Below are 12,570 nucleotides of genomic sequence, written 5' to 3'. Positions count from 1 at the left end.
AAAAGCTTTTTATTAAAATAAATTTGATAAAAAAAATCCAATTTAAATTTAAAAATATCTGATTTTTATCTACTCTGTTCAGATCTATCATTAGATCTGTATACAAATTTCTGTCTGCTACATTATGAACTTGCAAACGGTTTTCTGATACTTTTCTCTTGTAATTTTCCAAAAGGATATGAAAGTAAAACAAAACTAAAGAATCAAGTTATTTGGAATTATGATTATTTTGTATTAGACAAATAAAAGTAACATTTATTTCAAGATTCAAGACCTTTCAAACAAAGGATCCTAAAATGTATTTGAGCAAATAAACTAGTTGAGAGAACAAAATAAATGGATTTTATTTTTTATCTGAGAAAGAATATTGTATTAGAATGTATCCGTTTTCCAGATTTTATAATTGAAAACAGTTCTAGAAAAACAATAAATGTTTAGAATTACTGTAATTTATTATATTTTTATTTATTTAAATATTTATGGTTGTATGACTCCATCTTGTGGCTATACATTGTAGTTATTTTCTATTCAGAAAAGTGTACTATAGTTTAAAACTTAGAAATAAGACACGTGGGATGAAATTTACCTTCAACTGAACAGCAAAATCCAAATGATGAAAAAAGGTTAGTTAGTTGTATAGAATTCTATTTTCTGGGTGGATATTCAAAACTAAATCCAAAAGCAGTACTACAAATATTGGTATTTATTTTGTTAATCTAAAAAAGGGAATATATGGTTCATAGGCAAACTGAAGCAAAAGATTGTAAAGTAGAATTTATACCCTTTTTGAGCTTCAGATTGAAATAATGCTAGCTTTAGAAATGCACAATAAAGATCCAGCGCTATAGTTAAACCTTGCTTAATGAAAAACACATATTCGTGGCTAGATTAGGCCACATTTTGAGCTGTCTTGCCTTTTCTCTGTGTCTGAAAATTGCATAGCTGGTCAACCTTAGGATAATACACATAATCAAGTTTGGATGATGCACAGATTTGTGAATCATAAGAAATCTATGATGAACCATAGATAAAAATTTGATAATATTGCTTTTTTAAATCATAATTCAAGCTGTATCATGTATTTGTATATCACATTTTATACAACTATGCTCTGATTTAGCACACGTTAATTATGTATTGGTTTGACTAAAATTTTAAATAAAAGTTATGTAGTTTATACTTGAAAAACATGAATCTTCTGAATAGGCATTTATAGGACTGTATAAAGTAATACTTAAACTTTTCTGTAATTTCATTTTCTTTATTAAACGTTTCTTGTAATTATTTCAATTGTTTCATACTTATAATAGCCAATTTGTCATTTTTAGCCTCTTTTACTATCTTCAGAATCTTCAAGCATCTTGACTTCATAAAATCTTATAATCTTCATATAATGTTCAAATGTTTAACCTTTAGATTATTAGACTCTTACACAACTGCAAATCATTTGCATTATTCTCATGTTGGTGACCTAAATTACATTATCTAATAATCTAAAGCTTAAACATTTGGAAGTATAATTATCATTTTATGAAGTAAAGAATAATCAGAGGAGATTCTGATGTTTGAAGATTCTGGAGATAGTGAAAAAGGCCAAGAGAAGACAACTGATTATCACAAGCATGAACTTGCTACAACTGTAATAATTACCATATTTTTCACACTACAAGACTGCTCCGGACTATAAGTTGCACATTAGCTTTAGAGGAGGAAAAGAAAAGAAAAAATCTACCTCTGCCTCCCAGCGTGTCCATCCAGTATTCATCTGGCTAGCATCCTTACAGCAGACAGCCTGATCAGCACATTATTGCAGCCTCTGCACGTGGCTCGTCAGGGCTCCACTCCATTGTGCCCAACACCAGTCAACTGAACTGAGCTGCCATGGCGTCGGAGCAACACTGGAGTCTTCACTGCTGAACAGCTAATTGGTGGTTGGATCAGCCTCCCAGAATACCACCTATCAGCTGTTTTAGGTGGTGGAGATTGTTTTAGTTTTGTTTTAGTGGAGATTGTTTTAAATTGTTTTAGTTTTCTTGGCAGAATACTGGTGTCAGTTGCCATTTTCTTCAGTGGGTTTATTTAGTTTGAATTGTGTTCAATAATCATCAGTGAAATAAAAAAGTAATATTTCATTTACAGAAATATGCATTAAGTTGAAGTAGGATTGTGAAGGAACATTTGATGGGATCTTATGGTTGAATAGAGAAGATATTTAGAAATGGAAATGCTCTTTATAGTTTTTGGTAAAGGTTTCCCCTGTCTGGCTATTTCTGGATGCATGGCAAGGCTCATTTCCATTTCTTAGCCAAGGGAGCCAGCATTGTCCAAAGACATTTCTGTGGTCAGCATGACTACATGCTGAGATGCATGGAATACTGTTATCTTCCCACTGAAGTGGCAAGTATTTATTTCTTGCATTTGCATGCTTTAAAATTAATTGGTGGGCAGGAACCAGGGCAAGTAACGGGAGTTCATCCCATTGTGCGGGACTTGGGTCTCGAATCTGGGCCGTCAGATTTCCACCTGACAAACTCAGTGTCTTTAAGTCGATAGAAATTCTCAGCCATGGACTGAGAATCTCCATAGACATTTAGTCATGCGCTCAGAGATGAACAAGCTTCTTGGATAAGAAGTGAAATGTTTTCAAAGAAGAAAACAGAAAGTCCAATTGCCTCTGGAAAAAAAAAAAAGCAGCTTTGGATCTCTTAAATCCCCCATTCCTTAGATATTCCAGGACATTCAAATAACTTAAATGTTACAATACTCATAGACAAAGAAAGGGAGGGTTTGCATGTGTGTTACTTTCCCCCCAGAGTCCAATAATCGCAAGTCCAGTATTTATTTGCATTTTATTCTATTCTTCCTCCAAAGGAGGGCGGGGGGGAAGGAATACTGCATTTTCTCTTTAATTAATAATTTTCAAAAATCCATTGAAAAAATAATATGTGAAATAATGGCAGTGTATTTCTGACTGGCAGCATTAGCCACTCTTTTTTTAAGTTATTTGAATGTCTTGGAATATCTAGGAATGGGGGATTTAAGAGATGTGTATCGTCTTATTCTACGGGCAAACTACAGGAACAGGGCAAGGTAAGTATCGTATTTACGCAAACCATGCCACAGACCACCATGTCTGTGCAGAAGCCAAAACTATATTTGAGGATTACCCTCACCCTTGTACTGTCTGAAAAAGAGATGCCAAAATACCACACCAAGCACACAAGGGAGAGCTGAAGCCGGACTCCACCACCAGTCAGTGGTTGGGCTGCAAGCAAAACCTTGGGAAGAAGGTAGGAGAAAGGCAGGCTGTTTAGCTCGCAATTTTATGGACAGCAATCTCCGCATTCCCCCTTGAAGCATACCTTCCCCCTGGAAGATGCTAGTGGATGGCAAGGGGCACAAAGATCCCCCTGACCTCCCTTTGAAACCAGTTAAGCAATTGAGTAAACTGCGAGTTCCCTTAGTTGGCAGCCTAAGCGGAGCGGCCTGGAACTGCCCATTGCAGGTGATAGGTGGAATCAGCTTCTTTAGTGACCCTCCTGCTACCCATTGCATCCAAATGGTTGCAGTGGGGAATTGGGGGCAGGGGGGAAATAGGGATATCTGAGGGGATGAAGAAGAGCGGCTGGCTCGGGAAGCGGAAATGCAGCGGGAATCTTGAAATCGTCCGATATTTACTCTGACAATGGTATACGTATGAGATTGAGTTTGCAGTTGGGAACCCGATGCGTAGCCATGCCTCACCACGAGGCCGCTTCTATCGGCTGATAGAAGCGGCTGGTGACTGCCTTGGGGCGCTTCTATTGGCTGATAGAAGTGGCCTTGTGAAGTGTGGCTGCCCGCAGGGCGCTCCACAAGGCCACTTTATTGGCTGATAGAAGCGCCCCAAGCTGCAGAGTCACCAGCCGCTTCTAGCGGCCGATAAAAGCAGCCTCATGGAGCGCCCTGTGGGCAGCCACAGCTCACCACAAGCCCACTTCTATCAATAGAAGTGGTCTTGTGAGGTGTGGCTGCCCGCAGGGCGGTCTGTGAGGCCACTTCTATCGGCCGATAGAAGTGGCTGGTGACTCTGCCCTTGGGGTGCTTCTGTCACGCCAATAGAAGCGGTCTTGTGAGGTGAGTGTGTGACGCTCTAGGTGAGGATGTGCGTGGGGGGAAGAAATTAAGACATCCCACAAAAGACGGCCTAGCTCTTTTGGGGGCTCAAAAATAAAAAAGGCCCGGTCTTATTTTGTGAGAAAGACGGTAGTTCTCGACTTATAATAGTTCATTTACTGACAGTTACAAAGGCACTGAAAAATGACTTATGACTATTTTTCAGAGTTATGACCTTTGCAGCATCCCCATGGTCAAAAGATCAAAATTCAGATGCCTGGCAACTGGTCCATATTTATGATCCTTGCTCTGTTTCAAGGTCATGTGATCACTATTTTGTGACCTGACAAGCAAAATCAATGGGAAAGCCAGATTAACTTAACAACCAGTTTATTAACCTATCAACTGCAGTGATTCACTTAACTGGCAAGGAATGAGGCAAAACTAACTTAACAAATGTCTCACTTAACAGAAATTTTTGACCCAATTTTGGTTGTAAGTCAAGGACTAACTGTAATACTTTGGATACGCCTTAGATTGCTTGTGAAATTTAATGATGGCTTGTCACCAAAACATGGCAACAGAGCAGCTGATTGGCAGTTTTTATACCCAAAATAACTTTTGTTCCCTGTTTCACTCAACTTGTTACTCAGCTTTTCATTTAATTCTGATTCCATTCTTCCTGCACAATGACATTTGGAAACCATGACTGCCAATAGCAGATACTCTGATATTTAGAGGCAAAGTGCTTTTTCTCTTTGTTCTCAAAGTTAGTAGATCTCTTAAAGGAAACCTGAACTTATCAAACTGAATTAGATGTTCTTAATGGTCTTAAAATTAGTACTATTAATATTTCCAGCTAATTAAGTGAAATAAATAACATGAATTGATTAAAAATCGATGAAACTTGAATAGGAAATTTAAATTTAAATGAACGTGCTTCTGAAATTAATGAGAGTGCTAAGAAATCAAGTGTCAAATTAATGTATCAGTCTTATATTTTTCAGAGAGATTAATAAATAAATAAGTATTCTGCAGATTAATAAATTTAATAATAATAAATAATAAGAATGTTGAAAATTTGGATATGTTTTGCTCTAGTTCTATCTCTTTGTCTAGATTGGCCACAAGATGCCACACAAGATCATACATAGAAGGTTGTTCAAAAACTTCCAATTTATGTTTGATTTATGAAAATTTTGTCTTTTTCAAAAAAAGAACTATAATCAAAATAAGAAAATTATTCAGGATATTACTGCTTGATACCAAATATTAAACCAGTATTTTCTGATTTGAATATAGAATGAAATTCTTACCCTGTGCAAGTCTGGTTTTTAACATCAAATCTAGCATGATGGGAACAGCAAAGGAGAATGTAATATTTCAGCTTTTATCCAAAGCATCTTGCAATATATTTTTAAATATTTTGGATTATTGCTTGACTATGGCCCTTCATTCTCTATTATTGAAATTGTGTGTGAAGAGGCTGAGGTTGCTTTGATCTGTTATTTTTTTTCTGATTACTCAGTAGTCATTTCTGTCTAGTTATTTTTCTAAGATTTGAATTTATGCTATTTTTTCCTCTCTTTTAACAGTTCATTCTTCTACCAGAATAGAACATCACCCACCGAAAGTTGTAGGATCAACAAATTTACCAGGTATATAGTAAATGCTATGCATTCATTCAAAGAAATTTGAAATTTTGGAGAGGTTTTCAGCATTGGCTCTATTCGTTAATAGTTTGCCTTTAGATGAAATACACAGTTTATGCCTCAGGAATGTTAATGCCATTCCTTTACTCTTTTTCATTACTTTCTATGAGAAAAAACAAATCAAGAAAACACAGGTCCTATTAAACTGAAATCAACAGACTGGTTAATGGTTAAACTAAAGATGTTACCATATAAAATCCAGATTTATAGTTGGTTTCTTTTCACTGTTTTTTTGAAACTCATTTACCATAATTAATACAGTTTAGTTCATTGATTGCCATTTAGATGTACAGGTAATCCTCGACTTACAACCACAATTGAGCCCAAAATTTTTATTGCTAAGCAAGACAGTTAAGTGAATTTTGCCCCTTTTTGTGATCTTTCTTATCACAGTTGTTAAATGAATCACTGTTATTTAATTAGTAACATGGTTATTAAGTGACTCTGGCTTCCCTATTGACTTTGCTTATCACAACATTGCAAAAAGGTGTTCACATGACCCCTGGATATTGCAACTGTCATAAATATGAGCCAGTTGCCAAGCATATGCATTTTGATCATGTGACCATAGGGATATTCAATGATTGTAAGTGTGAAAAATGATCATTAGTCACTTTTTCTAGTGTCGTAACTTTGGTCACTAAATGAATGGTTGTACATTGAGGACTACCTGTAATAAGAAACAGACTCCAAAAATAAATAAATAAAGAGGAGCAGTTGCACTGTATGTTAGAATAGATACATACAATACCGAGGATGAAAGACTTCTTGAATGTATTTGGTGAATATTAGAAGGAAAAACATTGCTATAGGTAAAACAGAGGAAATAGATGAATTTTTGGTTAATCAGATAGATAGGTGAATAGGAAATACACCATATAGTAGTGACATTAATTGGGAGATAAATTCTGTAGCAAGTGGGAGATCAAACAGGTTCCTGATGAGCCTAGCTGATAACTTCATCATCCAAATGGCAGAGGAAGAAACTGGAAGATCAGTTACACTGAACTTAATCCTTACTAATAGGGATGAAATGACGATAAAATCTGTAGGAACTTTAGGAGTAGAGTGACCATGTTATACTAGAATTCAACATAATGCAGGCATAGTTGTTGAAAAAGATCAAAGGAGTATTTTAGATTTAAAGAGAGCTGACTTCAGCAAGCTAAGAGATTAGAAAGGATTCCATAGATCGAAATCCTAAAGGGAAAAGCAATTCAACATTGGGAAACACAGAAAGATGAAATTAAAAAACCCAATCAAACAAAGTATAAGAGACCAGATGAAACCAGCGTGGTTCAACAAGGAGCTCTCTGACAAACTTAAGTACAAAAAGAAGTATAAAAATGGAAAGAGGAGCTCATACTAAGAAAAGAATACCAATAAATAGCCTGAATCTGCAAGGGTGGAGTCAGGAAAGCTAAGACTCAGAATGAAGTAAAACTTGCAACAAATGCCAAAAACAATAACAAAAACAACAAAGTTTATTTTAATAGGTAAGGAAGAACTAAGAAAAAAGTCAAAGAAATGATCAATCCACTAATAGGAAAAGATGGCAAAATGGTGACAGACAGCAGGGGGAAAGTGGAACTGCTTAATTCCTTCTCTGAATCAGTTTTCATGCAAAAAGAAAAACTTAGCCCAATCTATCAAAAGTAGCACCGTGGGAGACAGAACAGGAATGCAGATCAAAATAGGGAAAAGTTAGTAAGAGAATATCTTACCTATCTACTTTAAAATGAGTTTAAAATACTAGGACTAGATGGTTTACATCCCAGGATTCTGAAAAAGCCAGATGATGTGCTCTCCAAACTACTGAATTAAACCTTTTAGAGGTCCTGGAGGGGAACTGCCACATATTGGAAAAGAGCTGATGTGCAATTTTCAAAAGGGAAAAAAGTGAAACCAGGAAACTACAGACAAATCAGCTTAACATTAATACCTGGGAAAACTCTGGAAAGGATAATCAAGCAATAGATCTGCAAACACCTAGTAGTGGCAGATTTGTGAGCACCTACAAATGAAAAAGATGATTACTAGAAACCAGTCTGGGTTTGTTAAAAACAGATTGTGCTTTATTGTCTTCTTTGATAAATTAACTAAATTAGTAGATCAAGAAAATGATGTGGATATAATGTACTATACTTAGACTTCAATAAGGCATTTGACAAAGAAGAGCACAAGTTACTACTTGGCAAGATAAAAACAACGTGGGATAGATCACAGTCCACCTCTCGGTAAGATAGAACAATGTGGGGTAGATAGTACCACCACCAGATGGATTTGTGGTTGACCAACTGCATTTGTCATGTAGTCTTCAGTGAAGTTGCATTGACTGTATATGGAGGGAAGTGTGTATGGGGGCTACATCAGATTTTATTTTGGGGCCAGTGCTCTTCAACATCTTAATAAATGATTTAGAAATGGGAATAGAGGAGCTCATTAAATTTGCAGATGACACCAAAGTAGAGGTAATTGCTATCACCATGGAAAAAAAACTCACAATTTAGAAGGATCTTGACAGACTTGAGCACTGGGTCCTATCCAATAGGATGCAGTTCAGTGATGGGAAAAGTAAGGTTCCGCAGGAAAAATCAAATGCACAGGTGCAGAATAGACAGTACTTGGCTCTACAGCAATAACTGTGAGAGGGCTCTAGATGTCCTCATGAACAACCACCTAAGTATGAGCCAGCGGTATGCTGCAGCTGTTAAAAAAGCTAAAGCGATCTTAGGCTGCATCAGTAGAACAGTAATTAAAATCATAGTGCTGCTGTATATTGTAGTGAAGCCATGCTTAGAATACTGCATCCAGTTCTGGTCTCCATGACACGCACACTCACTCACACAAAACTGCTGAAACCCTATAAAAAGTGCAGAGAGAAGTAACAAAAATGATAGGGAGTTAAACCATACAATGAACAGTTGAGGGAACTACCGTGTTTCTCATATAATAAGGCCGGGTCTTTTTTTTTTTTTTTTTTGAGCCCCGAAAAAATGGCTAGGCCGTCTTTTTGGGGGTGACTTAATTCCCCCCCCCCCCCGCATCTTTGGGCAGGCGGGGATGGCTTGGATGTTGACCTCGGCGTTGGTGGGGCACTTCGTATCGGGTCAACACAGGCAGCACCATATCCGGGTGTGCAACAAAAGTACTTCCTAATGGCAAGCCCCCCACCATTCCCCCATTTCGCATGTTTTAGTATAGGCCTTAATTTGGGGGAGGGGCTTAATTTCATTTCATGCCTATAAAACATGCTGGGACTTCCTATTGGGGAGGCCATATTGTTGGAGAAACAGGGTAGATCTGTCTGGTCTAATAAAGAGAAGAATTAGGGGTGACATGATAGCTGTCTTCCAATATTTGAGGGGCAGTCGTAGAGAAGAGGGAGTTGACTTATTCTCCAAAGCACCTGAGGGCAGGGCAAGAAATAATGAGCAGAAACTAATGAAAGAGAGATCCAATCTGGAACTAAGACATTTCCTGTCAGAAAAATTAATGGAACAGCTTGCCTCCTGAAGTTGTGGGTGTTTCGCTGGAGGTTTTCAAGAAAGGATTGGACAACCATTTATTTGTGATGATATAAGGAATCCTGTCCTGGGCAGGGAGTTGGACTAAAAGACCCCCAAGGTCCCTTCCAGCCTGTTTCTAAGCAATCTATTACTGAAAATGTGAATCCTGGCTTGTCTACCAATCTTACAAAGAATGGAATGTGAGCAAAGGACATAATCTTTATTTTTTAAGGTAACATTTAATTATTGAGATGCCATAACTAAAGATATAACTTTGTTAGTCATAACAAAAGCATCCTATATCTGAAAGTCTAAACATATATATTCTGCCATGTATGCCGATTAAATCTCTTTCATGTAATCCTGAGCTACTTACAAGCAAGTCTCCTTGAAATTAATTAGATTTTCTTCTGCGTAAATACATAAATCTTGAAGATTGCACGGCTTTACTTGGATAATTGTTTTTTTAAATGCATTTTATTTTTAATGTACTTTCTTTTAACAAATATTAATTAAATTATATTTTCAGTCAAAGTTTATGTCAGGCAGCATCATAACAGTCCGCATATTCTGTGTTTAACAAATCATCTGAGAAATTTAGAATTGATCGACCCAATATTTGAATGGCATGGACCAAGTGGTGATTTGGTTACAGGTATTTTCCTCCAGTATTGCTTAATAATGTTTTCCGGTTTTTCATCTAAAACAAGAACAGAATGTCAATTTATATGTACACTCTTGTATTAAACTAAATCTAAAGGGTTTAATTTAATTTTAGTTATAATTAAGCATAGATAAACCAAACTAATTGTTTTTAACAATCACGGGTAGTTCTTGACTTACAAGCATTCATTTAGTGACCATTCAAAGTCATGACAATATTGAATGAATGATGGTTACAACCAATTCTTGGAATTGTGGCCATCTGGGCATTCATGGTCTTGGGATCATGATCTGGGTACTCGGCAATTGAACTTACAATCTTAGCTGAAGTTCCCCCTCAACCATGTGATTGTCATTTGTAACCTTCCTTGTCAGTTTCCCCAGAAAGTCAGTGAGGAAGTCTTCCCCACCTGCACACTGTTCCCCAGTCTCTCTATATTTATTTATTTAGTTTGTTTGTTTGTTTGTTTGTCAAACATGTACAAGATAGCAGGTATAAACATAAACATGAACAAAGGAAATAAATACAGATAAATGGGGACAGTAAGATAGGGACGGTAGGCATGCTGGTGCGCTTATGAATGCCCCCTTTACGGACCTCTTAGCAATGGGGTGACATCCACCGTAGACAGTTTGAGGTGGAAGTTATGAGGGTTTGAGGCTGTAACAACGGAGCATTCAAGCCATTGACCACTCTGTTGCTGAAGTTGTATTTTCTGCAATCAAGTTTGAAGCTGCTTATATTGAGTTTGTATCAATTGTTTGCCTGTATGTTATTGTGGTGGAAGCTGAATAAGTCATTGACAGGCAAGCTGTTATAGCAGACTATTTTCTTATCTATGGTTATGTGAGTCCAGATAAGATGGGGTTAACTTTGCTTAAACCAGTTGGACTGAGTCTGCTCAAATTCAAGCTCCCTCCCTTTGCTGAAGCCACTCCCACGACTCAGTGTTAGCCAGGGCTCCATGTGTTTTACAAGGCTCCAATGTAGCTGTAATTGGATCCTGATTGTAAAAAGGAAAAAAAAGTTTTAAATGGACCTTTGAGGCTTGGAATCTGCTGGAGACTGGTGAGTGAGCTAATTTTAGCTTCCAGGACTTCCAGATTGCGCAAAGGGCTCCGGGCTCAGCGCGGGGAGCCAGGATCACGTGGGAGGGCCCCAGGCGATTGGCCCGATAAGGGCAGCCATCTGATAGGCACGGTGGCACGGCATCAGCAGAAACCGCTTGCGGTTTCTCTTTCGCTTTCCTGGCTTGTTTGGATCGCCTTGGCTGCAAAATGCACAGCGCAGCAGCCTGCCGCAGCGGCTTTAAGATCTGGCAGAGAGATTTGCAAACCTTGGAAGAAGCAAAGTAGCCGCTTGATCGGGCATCGGTCCCATCCCAGCAGGCAGGGTTACCCCCAGCTGAAGGGCGCTATCGGCCATGTTGCCATTGCTGAATTATAATGGTTGGTGGAACATCTCCAGCATTGAGGAATCCCGTGGGCGCCATTCTGACCTGGCAAGTCCAAAACCTGATGGGAGACCGGCAGGGTGTGGCTGCAGCCCAGCAGTAGCCTTTTACAGGCTTGCTAAGCCGGCTAACCAGGTAAGCTGATTAATTTCTTTCTGCGTAAGGCTTTTTATTGCATTATTCCTTTGTGATTGGATTTATTAATGCTCCTCACTCATTGCAGCAGGTCTCCTCCTTTCCCACTAGTGGAATCACATCTTGTCTGCCTTGATGCTTCGTTGAAAACTGGCTTCAGCAAAGGGGCGGAGCTTGAATTTGAGCAGACTCAGTCCAACTGGTTTAAGCAGAGATAACCCCATCCTATCTGGGCTCACTCCACATAGACAGAAAATGAACATTCGGGCAAGCCAATGTTCCTTTTGTGTACTATGCTTAGATTGGACTGCCAGCGGTGCAGTTCCAAATTGTCCACGTCCAAAATTTCAAGCCTGGTGCCATAAGGGATTCTATTGTGAGTAGAGAAGTGGAATACTCTTCTCGTGAAATGCCTCTGAATCCATTCGATCATGTTAATGTCCAATTTACTGTGCAGTGTGAATCCCAGGTGGATGAGCTGTATTCAAGAATTCAAGTCTGGCAAAGATTTTTTTATGCCCTAGTTCAGGGGTAGGGAAACTTGGCTCTTTTATCACTTGTGGACTTCAACTTCCAGAATTCCTGAGTGAGCCATAAAAGGTTCCCCATCCCTGACCTACTGGTTTTTCAGTTGTGTGGGGAATCAATTTTTGACTTGAATGGGACTTTTTTATATACAAATGTAGGTATACAGTCCCATTCAAGTCAAAAACTGATTTCCCCCGCAACTGAAAAACCAGTAGGCCAGGGATGGGAAACCTTTTATGACTCACTTAGGAATTCTGGGAGTTGAAGTCCACAAGTGATAAAAGAGCCAAGTTTCCCTACCCCTGCCCTAGTTAGCAATACAATGTTACCGGAGAGGAAGCTTCGCAAAATTAGGTTAACAATTCTTAATGCCTTTTTGCCAATGCTGTGACAGTGAGCTCTGGGGCTTAGATCGTTTGAGATGAGTACTCCTAGGTCCTTTTCAGAGTGAGGGTCATCTATGAGATCGTTTCT

The 12,570-nt window shown here is 38.3% G+C and overlaps 1 protein-coding gene across 1 annotated transcript in view; it reads left to right on the top strand.

Annotated features, from left to right (window-relative positions):
* Positions 1 to 12,570, top strand: part of ZPBP (zona pellucida binding protein) — a 41,085-nt gene that overhangs the window by 1,231 nt on the left and 27,284 nt on the right. The window contains exons 2-3 of the mRNA XM_087917488.1: positions 5,691 to 5,753; positions 9,846 to 9,971. Of these exons, the coding sequence (XP_087773614.1) occupies positions 5,691 to 5,753; positions 9,846 to 9,971 (189 nt within the window). The remainder of the gene's footprint in view (positions 1 to 5,690; positions 5,754 to 9,845; positions 9,972 to 12,570) is intronic.

This window comes from Pseudonaja textilis, chromosome Z (genome assembly GCF_049901715.1).
Source record: "Pseudonaja textilis isolate UNSWEBS1 chromosome Z, rPseTex1.2, whole genome shotgun sequence".
NCBI lineage: Eukaryota > Metazoa > Chordata > Lepidosauria > Squamata > Elapidae > Pseudonaja > Pseudonaja textilis.
The sequence above is the reverse complement of the archived record's forward strand: the minus strand, read 5'-3'. Positions and strand labels throughout refer to the sequence as shown.